Below are 21556 nucleotides of genomic sequence, written 5' to 3'. Positions count from 1 at the left end.
TTTAGAATGAACTTTTTTAATTTATTTGTTAGAAAATTGAGATATGTGTGCTAAGAATAACAATGCTTGTAGTTTTGTTAGAGACGCATGGGTATGCTTTTCCCAGTGTCTTCAACAATATATTAGTTTGTGATAAGGTCAGTTTATGATGAACCACCAGTGATTGGTAAATTATGTTTGGTATGCAGTTTTTCAGCACTGGCACATCTCATTTTCATGGAAATTAGTTTGCCCCATCTAGTAGCCTTTCAAATTCAAAAGCAAATCTGAAACCTGCATGGTTATTGTAAGGATTCAACTCAGATCTTGATTGACAGAGGTCTTTTTTTGCAGAAGATTGTTGGTTATCTCTAAGTACTAGTTCTGTCTTCCTCCATCAATTATATTAGATGTTTAGCTAGCTACAAAACCAGGTTGAATACACCATTTTCTACAAAAGAAAAATGCCTGTACCAAGTCAGGAATATGACAGTTGTTATCCATTCATTTGATGTGTTTGAGCTTTTAATTCTGCCATTTGATTTGTCATGATACTTTTCATATTGAATTTTCCTCGGAGTTAAGATCTTGTGAGTTTGCTTAATACTGACTGCTGAAAGTGGGCCGGCCAACATCAAGAGCTTTTTATTCTTTGAGAGAAATGACAAAAAGTCATATTTTATAATTTGGATTAACTTTTGCAGTATTTTTTTCTTGTTTAATTTAATATGTATGCTGTGTTGATAGATTTGTAGATGTTTTCTCAATGTCCAGTGGCAAATGTTTCATGCATGTTGAGGACAAATGCCGAATTTAATCTGAATGGGGCAACATTTCTATTTGTTTTATGTCTTATTTCCTAGAAACTGACAGAATATCATATTTGCTAAATATGGTGTGACCTGTAGTCAGAATATTGAATAAGCAGCACATAATCATAGCTTTGTGGCTCATGAAACCACTGTATTCTATAACAACATTATGAATATTAGTCCCAGGTTACGCCAAAGAAGCTGTAATTATTATAACATTATGATATTTTAGACAAGACACAACACATAAGACAAACAGGGGCGAAAGATACAAGAGGGAAATTTCCACTCTGGTGTAGAAAATAAACTGACAACTCCATGGGTAATTTTTATTTTAAAAACACAAAACACAACAAAGAAAACTAGAGACAATTTATAGATGTGAACCATTTTACAGTAGGCCAAAAGATATATGATGACTGTTGAAAGCAGTGTTATGATTTTCACAAAAAATTGCATACATGTTTGAACTTTTTGTCACATTGCAACTTTCATTCAAAATTCAAAATGTTTGTCTATAAATGGGTTTTAATATTAAACATATCAGCTAGCCAGCATTTATTTTTCTCTAATGTAAATATTATTGCTGACAATAACGAATTGTCACTTGCTGGCATATAATCTATAAACGGTTTGATAGGTAATCAAGTAGAAAAAGTATAAGACTATCCATCATGCAAGGGACGAAAGACTGTTCAAATTAAAGAAGTAAGTAATTTCACCAAATTCTAAATCCCATGGGTATATTCCACACTTTGCACGTTAAAAAAACCCAGCTGCATGAACTCTCTGATGGGCTATATTGTTATATTTTCTGTCTCATCCATTCAATTTCTCATTAGCAATCTGACGAATTCTAGTGGTAGTATTTGCTATTCATCTTAACTTGTGTTCCTATTGTACAGACTCTTATTAACTAAAAGTATGACTGAGATTTGTTCCTGTCTGTCAATCCGTCGTATGTCCGTCTATCGTTCTTTTTGTTTTAGAGATCAACACTCGTATTTATATCAGATTGCAACCTTACTGGAACATATGCCCCATATAATGAGAGCAAGGTTCTGAGTCGTTGATTTTTAGGTCAACATGTCACTGCATGTCTCTGCTAAATTAATATATGGTCATATTTAATAAGAGGAAGATTTCTACTGATTTGTCAGAAAGTTTCTCAATCAATCTTGTTTACTAAGGGTTCATTAATTGTTTATCTGTTCTAGTCCCGAATATGGATGAAATGTTTGTCACTGGAATTAAGGACTAAACAATCAATCAATCGTGACGAATATGTATTTTAGAATTTTAACCATTTAACTAAAAGAAGCGCATCTGGATTGTTTTCCTGGATAAGAGACATTTGGAAGACACTTTTATACGAATACGAATACGAAAGTTTTATTTTGATTCGGTTAATATATTAAACAAAACAAACATAAACTCTGAAGAGGTTTTTACCGAATATAACAAAACATAAACACAACATGCAGACAACATATATAACAGCACAGACAAGCTTGAAGCATACCAAACTGGACAGGAATTTAAATAATTTAGTATATTATTCTTTGTTGTCATATAAATAAAACATGTGTCAAATTCAAATGATAAACACACACAAACATTAAAGTATTAAAGACATGTACTTATAAAAATTATAGTTGGTTAAGCGAGTCTATTTAGACAGTTCCCAGATTGAGATAATGGCCCAACGTTTTAATTATCTAGTTGCTTTCAATTGATGCTTTCCGGTTGTAGTTTACTTCACCGCTACTATTAAATATATGCAGAGGCAAATTCAGGGGAGCACTGGGTCCAGCCTCTTTTCTGGGAAAAATTTGATTGATTCTATATATGGGGAATCACTGAAGCTTGACTGAAGCGGTCTCCTCTTCGGCAGTCAGTTGGTCCCCACGTATGAAAATTTCTGGATCCGCCAGAACAGAAACATCTAAGATTGAGGACTGTCTCTTCATTTTACACCTGAACACCAAAGAAATCGACCAAGTAATTAGCGATTGTTGATTACATGTTCATTGTATAAACATACCTGTATTAAGGTTAGTTATGACAACTTTATGACTGGTGATTTCGATAGACAAATTGATTTGATTGACGAATTTATTTTTCAAAATGTTCAAGGTGCACCATTTTATGGTACATGGTGCACCATTTTTGCAAACCAAGGGTGGTCACCGGCACCGAGTGACCACCCCCTGGATCCGCCTCTGGCCACTGATGTGTATCAAAGCTCAGCTCAGCTCATCAATAGCTAATTGCAATTTTTAAAAGTTTAACAGTCAGAAGTATCACATGCATGTAAGTTTCACAATTTTTTACTCGTCTTGACGGAGTAAAAAAAATATACCTATAGGTACTGTTTCCGGCGTCGTCAACAGCTTATCACATTAAGTTTGTGATTAGTTACTTAAAAAAATGGTGTGATTGTCAATGAGACAACTCTCCGCAAGGTACAAGATACACCGAAATTAACAACTACTAGCATGTCATATATAGGTCACCGTACGACCTCCAACAATAAGCAAATTCCATACCGCCTAGCCAGCTATAAAATGCCTTCATGATGGGGAACCACAAAAGGTAAATAAATGATATTTGTATATATAAGTATTGGCACATCTCAGTTCCATGGATAGCCTTTGGCCCGACCCCCTTCAATAAGCTTTGGCATATCTCATATCCATTATGGACATGGTATAATAGGGTATCATTTAATAGGGTCAACACTAATTTCACTAGCGTAAAAAAAAGTTGTCACTCAGATAAAAGGAAGATGTACTTCAGGCGAAAACCCAGTTTAAATTAAACAACAGAAATGGAAAAATTTATTAGAGAAGGTAAAACAGGCGAAGTTGGAAAAATTTAAATAGTTACTTCTGTTCTGTGGGCTTTAAAAATTAAAACAAGGATTTGTATAGTTATATATACGCGTAACTATACAAATCCTTGGTTGAATAAATCGAACATTATTGTTATACTTTTTTAATATTCTTGATTTGGTATTTAGTTATAGTATGAAGTTTGAAATTCCTCCAATCAGTAATAAGCTTTAAATTGCATCTCTACTACTCCGTGAATTTCCTTTTCCGGTGAAACTAAAAACGTAAACATGCGTTTAGAAAAGTGTTACTTCTGTTCTTCCACAATATATCCTGGACACGGAACACATTTTGTTAGAAATGATTGTAAAGTAAATATATGAGTTTAGTTGTTAGAGTACAATAGTAGAGATAGCAATACTGTCACACGGTTGATAATTTTTGGAAAATTTAAGGCTAAGCGTCATAACAAATAATTTGACAAAAATGGCTTGTTTTTTCGATCTTAAATACTACCCTGAGTACAGACTAACCTGTCAATGAAGATGGTATCTGGATGATTCGTTCCAACTCCGATTCGTCCCAACAAATTCATCCCAAGTTGCTTGGTCAATTCGTTCCATTTTTTTCAAAAACTGGTCAGTTCGTTCCAACGAATACTAGTCAATTCGTTCCAAGTCCGATTCGTTCCAAACCAGTTTGTTCCAAATTTGGACAATTCGTACCGAGTCAATTGTCAATTCGTACCAACTGATTTATTTTATTATTAATCAGACTTAACAATTTGTTCCAACTGATTTAGTTCATTATTAATCAGACTTAACAATTTGTTCCAACTTTATTATAATGTGTGTGTCCGTAAATCACTGAATTTGTGTAAATCAACCCACTGTGCATGGCAAAAATTGTCAATTCCTTGTCAATTCCTTGTCAATTTTTTATGTATATTTCATATAATAGATCGTTTTTCAATCAGTCTTAACAATTTGTTCCAACTTTCTTACACTGTTTATGTCCGTATATCACTGTTTTTGTGTAAATCAACATATAGTTCACGGCAAAATCATCAATTTCTTGTCAATTTTTATGTATCATATTTGATATTTTCATATTAAAAGATCATTTTTCAGTAATATCTTTGAAGGCTTTTATGGTTCGATTTTAACAAATATTTATGTTGAAAAGTGCAGATTTATATGTACAATGTTTGTTTATTTAGACATAAATTTTTTGGGTTGTCTTTGTTTTTTTCCCCTTTTCTTGTCAACTTTTATCATATTTCGGGATAATCTGAATGTCTTTTGCAATAAAAAAAAATAAGTTTAAGGTTTACAAGTTTATTTGATATCATGTCATTGACACATATATACTAATAACAAAATATAACAATAACAGTTCATGGATAATTGTTCAATAGTCTTGCAGTATTTCAGAAAGTTCATGATTGAAATACAATAATCAATTATAATGATAACGAATTCTTTGAAAATAACACTAGTTCGTACTTTGTTCATTTTTAAAATATTAAATTGTCATGAAATACTTAATAATTAATTATTATCAATTTATCATACCCAATATACCTTTCTTCCCAATTAATAAATCATAGATTTTTTTAAAGCGAAGTATTTATTTACATTATATATATAAGTACAGCATTATAAATCAAAATAATAAGGCTATGCAAATGGTTAATATTGTTTAATACTGTTCTTGAATAAGTTGGAACGAACTGACAAGTTTTGGAAAAAGTTGGAATGAATTGTCCAAGCAACAAGACAAATCGGAGTTGGAACGAATCATCCAGATACCATTCAAACTTATTCAAGAACAATATTAACCATTTTAATAGCCTTATTAGTTTAATTTTTTAGGCTGTACTTATATAAAATGAAAATATAAATACTTATCTAAAAAAAATCTATGGTTTATTTATTGGGAGGAAATTTAATTTAAAGATATATTTTACTCATGATCAGTTTCCTGTATGAAACCGAAAAAAAGTAACTTCAAAGAAAGATAAAAAAACAAAAAAATGGCTTGGAGGTGTGGAATTATAATACATATTTTTGATAGGTCAACTTCTTTCAAACCAATGAAAAAAGAATTTGAAACATAAACATGCATGATAAATTTTCTAAAAGATTCTAATTTTATATATTATTTTTGGAAAGTTTGCCTGTTGTAGCTTGCTATTGCTACTTTCCATAGCCATCAGCCTCAAACTTATGGTGACAGATTATCGCCATTTATTCTGATCCGAGATAACTAAGTACCAGTTCTATTGTTTGAATTTTGATTCTTGAAAGGTTCTTTTAAAATTTTGAGTAACTTCTCATTTGACTGAAAAGATTACAGCTTTTATAAAAAAAAAGAATGAATGTTCACCGACGATTCAGATGAATTTAACTTTATTTTGAAAATGAGTATATCACACACTACTTCGCCGATCTGCCATACGCTGAAGAGAAAATCACAAGAAATCTATGCGAACATTTTCCCCTCTACTTTTACCTGTTTACTATGTACGTACGAAAACGTGGTAAAAACCCGATAGTATTGAAGAAGAAGTCGAACCCTGAACAGTTGAGACAAATATGGACACAATATTCAAGCTTGATACATTGTACAGCTCTGAATTTAGATTGCGATCAAATTGTTGACATAACATATTGGTTTCTGACATAAAAAAAATGTCAAGATCTTACAATTCTATTGTGCAATACTGTATAATTAGAATGAATATACAATGTTTATTAATCCATAATTCAAATCAAGTAAAAATTTTGGTAGTGTCACATTTACAGTTCTTGAGTTTATAACGTTAATGCTAGCGAGGGCATCATTTGCAAAGAACCAATGCTATCCAAAAGAGTTCAAAGAATGAAAATGTAATAATAACTATAGGCCACAATAAAGGTCGTCAATAATGAGAAATGTTTGTACCATAAACATATAGAAAGCTTTAAAAGGCCCCAATATGAACCATGTGGAACAATTCAAACAAACAAAAAACTTACGTGTTAATTTACTAAAAACAAATATGAAGGACCTAAACCAATAGAAAAATACTAATTCACAGGCCCTTGAAGTTGACAAGGCATGGGTACTTAAAGAAATTAACAGAGCTTTCTGCATGTATATTTCATTATTTAAGATCTACAGTTTAAGGTTGCAATCATGAGAAAATATCAAAACTTTTTATGATAAAGACAAAAAAAGTGATTTTTGATAATTACTGACGAGACAATGGTTTAGTTTAAAACATCAAAGCTGTGACGAAATACACGTCTATAACCTTTTTGGAATAATACACAGCTACAGTTGCAAACTTTCCAGAGGTGCTATCCAGCACTTTGATTATATTCCATCATGGAATCTTCGTGTTTTGGTGTCATTGTTTTGCCAATTTTTGCCATGCACTGTAGGTTGATTTACACAAATACAGTGATATACGGACATATACATGTAGTCTACATTATAAAAAAAAATTTGGAACAAATTGTTAAGTCTGATTAATAATGATAAAAATCAGTTAGAACAAATTGCTAAGTCTGATTAATAATAAACCAAATCAGTTGGAACGAATTGACAATTGACTTGGTACGAATTGTCTTAATCTGGAACGAATTGGCTTGGAACGAATCGGACTTTGAAAGAATTGACTAGCATTCATTGCGTTCCTTCCTATTTATACTAGACTGATAAATATATATTTTACTCAAAGATTCATACAAACAAAACCGGAAAAAGGAAGTACATTGTAGATTTCTGCGCAGGGCTGGGATTTCAAAACGGGCAACAAAAAAATTTGAACGATTTTGAGTTCATTAGTACAATGAAAAATTCGTGAAATTTTCTCGAATTTTTTTTTTTATTGAATTTTCTACTGTTATTGGGGACTTCGTCCCCATATAATGCCTAGCCTCCACTTTATATATAAAAGTTAAAAGCTTTTTGTGTTTCAGAAAGATAAAATCTCTTTTTTTTTAATATGAGGCACCGGCATAACCTGTGAATGGGGATGAAGTCTGTATGTATTATTTTTTTTAATTCAATCATGTTGATATAAAAAACCGAATGTATATACGTACGTAACGTTCCGGGTTTTGGTTCTGTTGTTAGGGAATTAGCTGTGACGTTCTGTAAGTTATAACATCATATTCGATGTAAACAAAAGAAACGCTTTCATCAGGTAACGTTTTTTTGATATCTCACAATTATTAAAATTGAATTTGTATTGAGATCCAATCTTATATTAAATAATAATCACGAATATAATACCTGCCCATGTTAAAACTACAATAAAGTTTAGCTTGCATCAATTATTTCTGAAGTACAAATGTACATGTACATAGACGGAGAAATGTTTTATACTGTAAATAATGCTAATGTCAATATGTTTTATAATAGATGCATTCTTTATATAATTTTTAATGTTATAGTCTCTTGTAATTCTGTACAGAATGGCTCTCTTTTTATATTTATATATTTTTACATTTAATGTAATGTTGTATTATATATTATTGAGAGACGAGACTTAAATAAAATATTGAATTGAATTGTAAAGTCCAGTTTAAATTGTTTTTTTTCCTTAATTTATAACAGCTTTAACTTAATTATATTTTTCTTAGGCAAGAAGCCCTGATCCAGATTTTGTGTTCTAACAGTTTCATGGTAATTTTGCAAGTGTGTTATAAACTACCACAATTTATTTTGATTTACTTTACAGATTTTTAGATTCTGTAGATCAAAATGTCATAGAGCATTTAAAAAGAAGAGAAATCCAAGGAAAGCAAAATGGACCAAAGCTTTTAGAAAAGCTGCTGGAAAAGAATTAACAGTGGATCCATCATTTGAGTTTGAAAAGAGAAGAAATGTACCTATCAAATATGACAGAGAATTATGGCAGACATCATGTAAGTACTTGTCTAATCATTACATATATTTGTTAAAGGGTTTTATATGAAATGAAATAATAATAAATGATAAAATATACCAAAGAATTTTTATGAAGCATTTACGAACATGATACATTGTAAATGTATTACATTGAAATTACATTTAAAAAAAATTTGAAAATGAAGACAAAATATCTAATCTTTATCATGTTTTTTTAAACTGTTCATCAACACATGATCATCATGTATGATTGATTTATGTTTTCAGTAAAAGCAATGAAGAGAATAGAAGAAATAAGAATTAAACGACAGAATCAGTACATATTAAATAGGTCAGTATACAAATTTGCAAAGTTCAAAAACTTTGCTAACTAAGATATAATACCAGTATTGTTCATTGTGATGATGAGTTATGTCTTCAATAATATTTTGTTTTGTTTTATATGTTCATGGGGACACATTGTTTGTCCATGATTTGACCCTGATTTAAACCATTTAAACATTTTGAAATTCACATGTGTAATTGTTCATGCTAAACAGAATTTGATGGTGTAACCCTGCATATTAAACAGACTGTATGGAAATAAATATGCATTCATGTAAAACAACATAAAGCAATTGTCTATAAGGAATAGAATTTCCTATGCTAAATGTATTTCTATCAGAATTGTGTTCAATGAATCTTATGACTAATCAACACATTGAAAAGAATGAAAGCTATGATAAATATTCAATTCACAGACTAATTTAGATGTCAGAAAAGTATCAATTTATACATTGGAATGTTAAATTTAATGTGGCTGTAATGTTTGTAGTAAATATAGGGCTCTCTACATATACAAATGATATTGAGGAAGTCCGTGCTATTTCCAGATTGTTTTTTCTGTCAAAAGCAAAACATACATTTTACATAGGAACTGTATCACTTATTCCATAACAGTTAGCCGAATCCTATTTTTATTCCTAACTCAGATTTTTATTGGAGATTTCCAAATAGTAACCACAGACTTCCCTGTTTTTCAACATAAATTTTCATTCCACATTTGTTCCAATAGATAGTCCTTTTTAAGTAATGGCTGAGAGATTCCTTACAAAACTTTGAGTTGTCAATCTTTAAAGATCCTTTTTAAGTAATGGCTGAGAGATTCCTTACAAAACTTTGAGTTGTCAATCTTTAAAGATCCTTTTTAAGTAATGGCTGAGAGATTCCTTACACAAATTTGAGTTGTCAATCTTTAAAGATCCTTTTTAAGGGGGCTTGCGGGTCTAAATCAAATTTTTTATTTAATATAGGATTTCGCCATATTTTTGTATAAATGAACTTTATCTACTACTTAATAGAAAAATGAAATAAAAAAATGGGGTCACCGTTCATTTACGCTCACAATCTACCTTGGAAAGAAGCATACATTTTTGTTAATCTTCTTTTTTTCTGTTGAACTAATAGGAGAAAAATCGGTAATATCGAAATAAAAAAAGAACCTAATTACAGATATCGCTTAAATTTTACAATTATTTAGTTTATGTACAGGTTATTCGAAAACAACAATAAAAAAATATAGGTCACCGATGAGTTAAGACAGATATTTCAATTTTAATGCCAAAAAATGGCATTTTTGCACCAAAGGGAGATAATTTAGAGCTTTTCCAATGATATCTACATTTTAAAAGTCACCTGTGGCCAACACGAAAAAAAAATTTGGAATGATTTTTGTACCCTAAGATAAAGTAACAACTACTATATGTAATTAATAGAATTTAAAATGAAAAATAAAAGTTTAATTTTTTTCTAAAAATCTTATACCCGCGAGCCTCCTTAAGTAATGGCTGAGAGATTCCTTACAAAACTTTGAGTTGTCAATCTTTAAAGATTTGAATTTATTGCCAATAAACAAACTATCCAGACACTATTATAGCTTTTAAATTATAGCTTGCTGTTCAGTTTGATACGATTTGAAGGCTCCTTGTTGAAGACCATTCTTTGACCTGTAATGGTTCAGTTTACTTTACAAATGGTGACTTGCATAGAGAGTTGTCTCATTGACACTCATACCACATCTTCTTATATCTAGGAATGTAAACTCTCACACAGTTAACCACCACAAACAAAACCAATACTGTATAGTAATAATGCTATAAAAGGCCCTCACATCACAGAATGTTGAACAATTCCAAAAAAGATAAACCCAATTTGGGATTGCCTGATTTTATTATTTATCACTGTTCGTGTTTTACATCTCACAAAATGTCATTAGTCCAGTTAGTGGTTGCATCAACTAAACTTTAATTATATATGTTGTTTAATGAATAACCAAGAAAATAACTACTTTTTAACAAAATAAATGTATTACATGCTACATGTACAATTTAAATGTTGAAGTACATGTATGGTATTTAAAGTTATGTAGTTAAAAGGATCATAAATAAGTGCCAAGAATATTTTCAGTGAATTTTGCATGGATAAATCTATATTCCCATGATACCTTCATTATGAGCACATTTTAAATGCTAGTTATATATATAAATCATTGAAATTTTTGATAATTTTGATACAAATGTTCAATTCCAGATTGAAGAAGGGTAAAGAACTGAGAAAAGAAGCTGATGTGAAGGAAGTCGAGAAGAATATTCACTTGATCAGAGCACCAGGAGGTAAGCAAAACATTACATCCTTTATTCATAAAATATTTAATGGCTTGACCTAAGACCATATAATATTTGTTGGCTTGACCTAAGACAATATAACATTTGTTGGCTTGACCTATAAAGATCATATGATATTTGATGACTTGACCTAAGACCATATAACATTTGTTGGCTTGACCTAAGACCATATTTTTTTTGTTGGCTTGACCTAAGACCATATTATTTTTGTCAGCTTGACCTAAGACCATATAACATTTGTTGGCTTGACCTAAGACTATATAATATTTGTTGGCTTGACCTAAGACCATATTATTTTTGTCCGCTTGACCTAAGACCATATTATTTTTGTTGGCTTGACCTAAGACCATATTATTTTTGTTGGCTTGACCTAAGACCATATTATTTTTGTTGGTTTGACCTAAGACCATATAACATTTGTTGGCTTGACCTAAGACCATACAACATTTGTTGACTTGACATAAGACCATATAACATTTGTTGGCTTGACCAAAGACCATACTGTGAATTCATCATTATTCGTTGGATACCAATTTTCGTGGATTTCGTTGGAACAGGTTAACCACGAAATTTAATATTCAACGAATAACAAATTTTCTGTAGTGTTGTATGCATAATTTGGCAAAACCACGAAATCCAATATCCACGAACTTGTAATTTTTTCTCAATCCACGAAAATTGAAACCCATGAAAATAAATGAATCCACAGTATTATTTTTGTTGGCTTGACCTAAGACCATATAACATTTGTTGACTTGACCTAAGACCATAAAATATGTGTTGGCTTGACCTAAGACCATATAACATATGTTGGCTTGACCTAAGAACATATAACATTTGTTGACTTGACCTAAGACCATATAATATTTGTTGGCTTGACCTAAGACCATATAACATTTGTTGGCTTGACCTAAGACCATATTATTTTTGTTGGCTTGACCTAAGACCATATAACATTTGTTGACTTGACCTAAGACCATAAAATATTTGTTGGCTTGACCTAAGACCATATAACATTTGTTGGCTTGACCTAAGACCATATAATATTTGTTGACTTGACCTAAGACCATAAAATATTTGTTGGCTTGACCTAAGACCATATAACATTTGTTGACTTGACCTAAGACCATATAACATTTGTTGACTTGACTTAAGACCATATAATATTTGTTGGCTTGACCTAAGACCATATAACATTTGTTGGCTTGACCTAAGACCATATAACATTTGTTGACTTGACCTAAGACCATATAACATTTGTTGGCTTGACCTAAGACCATATAACATTTGTTGACTTGACCTTAGACCATATAATATTTGTTGACTTGACCTAAGACCATATAACATTTGTTGGCTTGACCTAAGACCATATTATTTTTGTTGGCTTGACCTAAGACCATATTATTTTTGTCGTCTTGACCTAAGACCATATAACATTTGTTGGCTTGACCTAAGACTATATAATATTTGTTGGCTTGACCTAAGACCATATTATTTTTGTTGGCTTGACCTAAGACCATATTATTTTTGTCGGCTTGACCTAAGACCATATAACATTTGTTGGCTTGACCTAAGACTATATAATATTTGTTGGCTTGACCTAAGACCATATTATTTTTGTTGGCTTGACCTAAGACCATATTATTTTTGTTGGCTTGAACTAAGACCATATAACATTTGTTGACTTGACGTAAGACCATATAACATTTGTTGACTTGACCTAAGACCATATAATATTTGTTGGCTTGACTTAAGACCATATAACATTTGTTGGCTTGACCTAAGACCATATAACATTTGTTGACTTGACCTAAGACCATATAACATTTGTTGACTTGACCTAAGACAATAACAGTAATAACAGTAACAATAACATCCCCATGCCTTATATATCATGTACTGCAGTACGCCGCTAGATTAAAACTGATGAGGAAAGGTAACTCACGGTCACTGAACGCTTTATTTTTGTAGAGCCCAGGTGGTCTTGTGGTCTAGCGGGACGGCTGCAGTGCAGGCGATTTGGTGTCACGATATCACAGTAGCATGGGTTCGATTCCCGGTGAGGGAAGAACAAAACATTTGCAAAGGCAAATTAACAGATCTAACATTGTTGGGTTGATGTTTAGACGAGTTATATATGTATATATGTATATATTTATCATATGTTTAGTAGTAAATATAGTAGTTTTGTATATGTGATAAATAGCCTGCTGTTCCGTATCGCGCAACTTTGATGCGCACCCTTTATCGCATACCCTTAAACGCACCCCTACCCTTGATCACACCCCTACTTTTTTTTTTTTTTTTTTTTACATAAAGTCAGTTTTATTATTTTTTTTGGCTCAAGAAAAATTTTCCTCAAAATAGGTCAATTTTTTGAATGACGTCATTGTTTGGTATGTGACGTCATGAAGGTCAAGTTTTCTATATTGTATGTGACGTCACAAACGTCAAGTTTTCATATTTTTGGCACACTATAAATGCAACTATAAAAAGCACAAAACACAAAAATAAATACAATAATAAACAAAATATTTTTTAAAACAACAGCTCGCAAATTGTAAGGTGCTTCAGATAAGTAATTGAGGAGTTCTTTTAAGGCCTTTGCAACAAGACAAAAGTAAAACTGAAGGTAACCCAGTGCTATGGATCAGAAATCAGTTCATATAATATAATACTCTTCCGTTGAAATATATGATAAAGCGTATAATACATGGCAAAATCCGTATCACATGCCGTATCACCCTCGACCAATATCATCCCTCGGGCCAAAGACCCTTGGGCTGATATTGATGTCTCGGGATGATACGACATATGATACAGATTTTGCCATGTAATATTCTCTATGTATCAAATATTTGCCATTAAAAATATAACCAGTTATCTTATCTTTATCTGTTTCCATTATTATATTCATTCAGCAGAGGAAAGTACTGTCAAACATCTTGGTAGGACTTAATCAACTATTATTGACCTCCCCTTTATATTTTGTAGCTAAAGGAAAACAGTTGGAAAGAAAAATGGTACAAGTCATTAAAGAAGAAGATGTTGACATGGACGAAGAAGTTTGATCACGTGACATTCTCAGGATTCTGTCACCTTAATAAATGAACTTATGATTTACATTTAACATGTTAAACAATTTTATCACTGTAAAGATACAGTAAGAAATAACACTTTTAAGGAAACCTACAAAAAAAGGAAACTTTTTGATGATTCACCGGTCATTAAAATAAAATTAAAAAAAGATTTTTTGTGTTTGTTTATTATTCTTTTCAGGTGATATTAATTCAATTGAACAACATTAGTACGTACAGCATGCTGGAAGATATTTTTTTATATCATTAAATCTGCATGTTTCATAGCCTGTTTTTTGTAGGAGCACCAGCAACAGATTATTTCTTAAAATACTTGTATAAGAGGAGAAAAGATATTTAATAGTTATTTTCTTGAAAATTTGCACAAAATACTGTAAACCAACTTATTTTCGCGAATATTTTATTTCCCGTTCGGCACTCTCTAGCCCACTTTACACGATTATCAAATACACTTAATGAAGTAAGATAGGGAAATAATATTTTGTTACAATTTATATTCGCATTATGTATCTTCTTGCCAAAGTCGCGAAATTAAATCACTGGCGAAAATAAGTTGGTTTACAGAAGTGGTTATTTTTACATTTTTTCACATTTGAAAGTGTCTTCTTTACTGATAGGTGATAGTTTTAGTTTGTTTATGAGCTTAAGCTTTGAATGTACTATTTATTGACCTAGTTGACGTTTACACACTCCATTAGCTCTGATGGTGTTGGTTCAATCTCTCTCCGATACAGGGTAAACTTGAGAAGAAAATTATAATCTCCTGTTACAGAATATGTATATGTGAATAAAATAGGTTGGATTACACCAATGGGACGGCAACACAACATCACAGAAATATTTAGCAGTCTTCAACAATAGATACTGTTACTGTCATTATCCAACCACCTTTGAGGTATTTAAATACCTATTGCCTGACCAGTATAAAAAATTGTCAACACAATTTGTCCATTTAAATTGTACAATAGGTATTGTGAGAGCTATTATCAACAGGTGGTCATTTAACTACCCAGTAAAAAATCTTCACTAAAAGGTAAAATTTAAATGACTGATAGCTAGCTTGCTTTCCTCATTTATCATGACCAATGTCATGAATGTCCTAAATAGACTATTCTATTTAGATATGGGACATTTTAAGCCATTTCTTTTTGTGTCTCTTTACAGTGAAGATGGAAATTCAATCAGTGAATTTAGTTTATAAAAAAAGGAGATATATGTTTGCTTCATAGTGATTGTAATGTGGGATGTATTTTAAGTTTCTGATTCCTGATATGGAATTAAAGTGTTTGTGAAATGGATTTTTTTTGGAAAGCCCATCTAATTGTGAATAATTCTACAAGATGAATTATGTGTGGCTTGGTGTTTTCTAATGGGATATATTTTCATGTTATATTACGATTCCTGAAATGGAATAGTAGTGATGCTAAGTTTCATTAAATATTCAGGATCTACTACAATTGGAATTACTGTTAAAAATTTATTTTCAATATATCAAAAAAAGTACAAATGGCTTAGTGAATAGAAATTTCAGTGCTTTATTCTTCATTATGAAAATGGGATTTACCAGCAATTATTTATTTGTGATTGTAAGCAAAATAAATAAATTTACAATGAATATCTTTATAAGAAAGAACAAATAGTGTATTAAATGTAAAATGTCCCATACCTAAATAGAATAGTCCATTCAGGACATTGGACATAAGGAAAGCAAGCTAGCTACATGTAAATGTATAATTCATTTAAATTAGCTCTGTCAAAAACAAACCAGGTAAATCTACAGGTAGTTAAATGGGTGTCTTCTCATTTATCATACTTTTTATACGACCGCAAATTTTGAAAAAAATTTCGTCGTATATTGCTATCACGTTGGCGTCGTCGTCGTCGTTGTCGTCGTCGTCGTCCGAATACTTTTAGTTTTTGCACTCTAACTTTAGTAAAAGTGAATAGAAATCTATGAAATTTTAACACAAGGTTCATGACCATAAAAGGAAGGTGGGTATTGATTTTGGGAGTTTTGGTCCCAACATTTTAGGAATTAGGGGCCAAAAAGGGCCCAAATAAGCATTTTCTTGGTTTTCGCACTATAACTTTAGTTTAAGTTAATAGAAATCTATGAAATTTTGACACAAGGTTTATGACCACAAAAGAAAGGTTGGGATTGATTTTGGGAGTTTTGGTTTCAATAGTTTAGGAATTAGGGGCCAAAAAAGGGCCCAAATAAACATTATTCTTGGTTTTCGCACAATTACTTTAGTTTAAGTTAATAGAAATCAATGAAATTTAAACACAATGTTTATGACCACAAAAGGAAGATTGGTATTGATTTTGGGAGTTTAGGTCCCAACAGTTTAGGAATTAGGGGCCAAAAAGGGACCCAAATAAGCATTTTTCTTGGTATTCGCACCATAATGTTAGTATAAGTAAATAGAAATCTATGAAATTTAAACACAAGGTTTATGACCATAAAAGGAAGGTTGGTATTGATTTTGGGAGTTTTGGTTCCAACAGTTTAGGAAAAAGGAGCCCAAAGGGTCCAAAATTAAACTTTGTTTGATTTCATCAAAATTGAATAATTGGGGTTCTTTGATATGCCGAATCTAACTGTGTATGTAGATTCTTAACTTTTGGTCCCTTTTTCAAATTGGTCTACATTAAGGTCCAAAGGGTCCAAAATTAAACTTAGTTTGATTTTGACAAAAAATGAATCGGTGGGGTTCTTTGATATGTTGAATCTTAAAATGTACTTAGATTCTTGATTATTGGTCCAGTTTTCAAGTTGGTCCAAATCTGGGTCCAAAATTAAACTTTATTTGATTTCATCAAAAATTGAATAAATGGGGTTCTTTGATATGCCAAATCTAACTGTGTATGTAGATTCTTCATTTTTGGTCCCGTTTTCAAATTGGCCTACATTAAGGTCCAAAGGGTCCAAAATTAAACAAAGTTTGATTTTAACAAAAATTAAATTCTTGGGCCTCTTTGATATGCTGAATCTAAACATGTACTTAGTTTTTTTATTATGGGCCCAGTTTTCAAGTTGGTCCAAATCAGGATCTAAAATTATTATATTAAGTATTGTGCAATAACAAGTCTTTTCAATTGCACAGTATTGTGCAATGGCAAGAAATATCTAATTTCACAATATTGTGAAATAGCAATTTTTTTTTTTAATTAGAGTTATCTTTCTTTGTCAAGAATAGTAAGCAAGAAATATCTTACTGCAAGAATTTTTTTTAATTGGAGTTATCTTTCTTTGTCCAGAATCAACTTAAATCTTTGTTATATACAATATACAATGTATATTCACTTTTTACTACCAACTGATAAATTTAAATAATCTTTACCATTCAGTGATAACAAGCAGTTTTTTTACATCTTAATATTTTATGATGTATTTAAATGAGTAGTTATTGTTGCAAACTCCATTAGAATATTTTAATTGAGATTAGTTTTGGAATAAGGGAAAGGGGGATGTGATTAAAAAATTGGGTTCAATTTTTCTCATATGAAATTTCATATATAAAAAGAAAATTTCTTCAAACATTTTTTTGAGAGGATTAATATTCAACAGCATAGTGAATTGCTCTAAGAGAAAACAAAAATTTTAAGTTCATTATAACACATTCATTCTGTGTCAGAAACCTATGCTGTGTCAATTATTTAATCACAATCCAAATTTAGAGCTGAATCCAGCTTGAATGTTGTGTCCATACTTGCCCCAACAGTTCAGGGTTCAACCTCTGCGGTCGTATAAAGCTACGCCCTGCGGAGCATCTGGTTAAAATAAGGCATTCTCATTTAGCCAACTTTTTATTTTTGTTAATTATTCAGTTCTTTATTTAGTAATAATAAGGTGTCTTTCTAAAGTTTGACAGTAAATTTGTTCCTGCAATAATGGCTCTCACAATACCTGTTGTACAATTTGAATGGACAAATTGTATTGACAATTTTTTAAACTGGTAAGGCAATATGTAATTCACTACCACAAAGCTTATTGGATAGGCACAGTAATACAATATTATGATCTCTGCAATGTCCCAAGTCTAGAAAAAATCTTGAGTAAATTAAAAGGTCTGCCATCAATTTCAAATGACCTTTGGTAATTACATAACAGTTGTTTAGACTATTCTCCTGGTGATATTGGTTATTTGATATGATTTTCAAATGAAGTTTTTTGTTGTTTTGGATCTCCATATATTTGCTAGGACTTTGAAAATGTCATTAAATCTGTAATTGTTTTGTAATGTCTGTAGATAAGCCTGATTTTAGGTACACTAATTTATGATAGTGAGTTGTATACCAGGTGTGTAAACTTTTGTAACACATTCACATTGCAGACAACTCAGCCAATAGTTGAATGTGAGTTTTATCACATTGTTAGCTCACCTGGCCCGAAGGGCCAAGTGAGCTTATGCCATCACTTCGCGTCCGTCGTCTGTCGTCGTAAACTATTTCAAGAATCTTCTCCTCTGAAACTACTAGGCCAAATACTTCCAAACTTTAACTGAATGTTCCTTAGGGTATCTAGTTTATAAATTGTATCCGAAGTTTTGATCTATCAAAAAACATGGTCGCCATTGCTAAACATAGAACATAGGGGTCAATTGCAGTTTTTGGCTTATATCTCAAAAACGAAAGCATTAAGAGCAAATCTGACATTGGTTAAATATGTTCATTAGGTCAAGATCTATCAGCCCTGAAATTTTCAGATGAATCAAACAACCCATTGTTGGGTTGCTGCCACTTAATTGATAATTTTAAGGAAATTTTGCAGTTTTTGGTCATTATCTTGAATATTATTATAGATAAAGATAAACTGTAAACAGCAAAAATGACCAGCAAAGTAAGATCTACAAATAAGTTAATATGACAAAAATTGTCAATTGACCCTTAAGGTTCCACTAAAGTCAAAATATAGGACACTTCATAAACATCTAAACTTTGCCTGTATTTTTCAACCTATAAGGAATAAAGTCATAAACTATGAGAACATATGTTCATTTAAACATACTTTACATATACACACTGTATAAATTGTAAATAAACTTGAAATTGTTATGTTGTGGCCAAACCGGTTCTTGGGGTGTACAATAAATTTTCAAAAAAATCTGGAGGCGTGCAAGACGACTTAATTTGCTTAAAATTGGTATGGACGAATACTATTACATGTAATGCAGGGCAAGCGCATGTTGATTATTTATAAAATGTATTGGTTTTCGAGTTTCAGTTAATTTCATGTATCTAAGTGAACGAATATCGAAGGCACAATACAGAAATTGGACAAATATGCCATTAAAACATATGTATGTGACAACTTAGCATGCGCTTGCCCTGCATTACATGTAACAGTCTTCGTCCATACCAATTTTAAGCAAATTAAGTCGTCTTGCAGGCCTGCAGATTTTTTGGAAAATTTAGTGTTCACCCCAAGAACCGGTTTGGCCACAACATAACAATTTCAAGTTTATTTACAATTTATAAAGTGTGTATATGTAAAGTATGTTTAAATGAACATATGTTCTCATAGTTTATGACTTTATTCCTTATAGGTTGAAAAATACAGGCAAAGTTTAGATGTTTATGAAGTGTCCTATATTTTGACTTTAGTGGAACCTTAAGGGGATATTGTTCTTTAATGACAATTTTTCACAATTGTTCATCATATTTGCTAACTTTAAAAAATCTTCTCCTCTAAAACTACTCAACCAAATTCAACCAAACTTCAACTGAATGATCAGTAGGGTGTATAAAACAAAGTTTGTGTTTTATTTTCTATTTCGTCAAAAAACATGGCCGTCATGGCTAAAAATAGAACACAGGGTAAAATGCAGTTTTTGGCTTATATCTCATAAAATTCCAGCATTTAGAGCAAATAAAACAGGAAGGTCAATTGACCCCTTAAGGAGTTATTGCCCTTTAAAGACTTTTTCACAATTTGTTCATCATATTGACTTACTTTAAAAAATCTTCTCCTTTGAAACTGCTGTATCAATTTCAGCCAAACTTAGGCTAAATGAGTTTCAGAGTATCTAGTATAAATTTTATATTTTATTTCCTTGTATGTCAAGAAACATAGCTCCTATGGCTAAAATAGAACATAGGAGAACATGATTATTTTTTTTTGCTTTTGAAGAAAATAGGACGATTCAAAGAACATTTAAATAAATTGAAAAGCCAAAATAATCGTTGATGAGAGATTTAACCAAAAAAAATAAGGTGAGCGATTCAGGCTCTTGAGAGCCTCTTGTTTGTGTTTCCTAGTTGTCATCAAACCTTTATAGGTATAGATGTAAACGTTTAAACCGGCTGCATTTGTTTGCACCTGTTCTAAATCAGGAGCCCGTGATGTTCATTGTCTTCAAACCTTTATAGGTATAGATGTAAACGTTCAAACCGGCTGCATTTGTTTGCACCTGTCCTAAATCAGGAGCCTGATGTTCAGTGGTTATTGTTTGTTGATGTGGTTCATTAGTATTTCAATTTTTTTATAAAGATTAGACTGTTGGTTTTCCCGTTTTAAAGATTTTATGCTTGTCATTTTGGTCCCTTTATAGCTTGCTGTTCAGTGTGAGCCAAGGATCCGTGTTGAAAGCTGTACTTTGATCTATAATCATGGTTTATACTGTTTACAAATTGTGACTTGGATTTCATGGCACTCATTTCAAATAAATCTTCTTATTTCTATATATAAGCAGTGTTAACATTGTCTGACCGTGATCAAAAGTTGCAGAATGAAAATCTTAGAGATGCTTATCTGGCTGTGGTGGCGTAAACTGTTTGTATAAAGCTAAATGTTACCGAAAGGAAGAATACCTTAATTCTTAATATTTGGTTAACAAATCTTTCATGGTACCAACTTCGCGTCTATCATATTTATGTTGTCCTTGATATAACAATAATGAGATGTGGTATGATGTCTTGATTTTCACGGTCGAGTGTATGCTTCAAAATATTGTTCTAACTTTGTGGTTCTCTTGCTTATTGTGAGTGATACTCAACTATAATTCATATATGAAATCATTGCAAGGTATGACCTGAACTTATTGATCTGTAATCGAAGTCAACTATATTAATAAGTGTATGGAATGATTGCAGATTTCATATGTCTTGTATTATTTTCATGGTTTATTGCCATTTTGCTGAGTTAAATTTTCACGGAATGACAATTCACAAATTCTTTTAAAAATAACATAACTATATTAACATACTTTAATCTGAAAAACCGCTCTATATTTACGTGATACAGTAATATAACAATAAGTCAACAC

At 31.4% G+C, this 21556-nt stretch overlaps 1 protein-coding gene across 1 annotated transcript; it reads left to right on the top strand.

Moving 5' to 3' along the window:
• The first annotated feature begins 3835 nt into the window (after nucleotides 1-3835).
• On the top strand, nucleotides 3836-14440 carry LOC134714693 (probable ribosome biogenesis protein RLP24). Its single transcript, XM_063576174.1, has 5 exons — nucleotides 3836-3996; nucleotides 8358-8544; nucleotides 8795-8858; nucleotides 11096-11178; nucleotides 14185-14440. The coding sequence occupies exons 1-5, from the start codon at nucleotides 3916-3918 to the stop codon at nucleotides 14259-14261; spliced, it is 492 nt and encodes a 163-aa protein (XP_063432244.1). The 5' UTR covers nucleotides 3836-3915; the 3' UTR covers nucleotides 14262-14440.
• The last annotated feature ends 7116 nt before the right edge of the window (nucleotides 14441-21556 follow it).

Source organism: Mytilus trossulus, chromosome 4, assembly GCF_036588685.1.
Source record: "Mytilus trossulus isolate FHL-02 chromosome 4, PNRI_Mtr1.1.1.hap1, whole genome shotgun sequence".
Lineage (NCBI taxonomy): Eukaryota > Metazoa > Mollusca > Bivalvia > Mytilida > Mytilidae > Mytilus > Mytilus trossulus.
The sequence above is the reverse complement of the archived record's forward strand: the minus strand, read 5'-3'. Positions and strand labels throughout refer to the sequence as shown.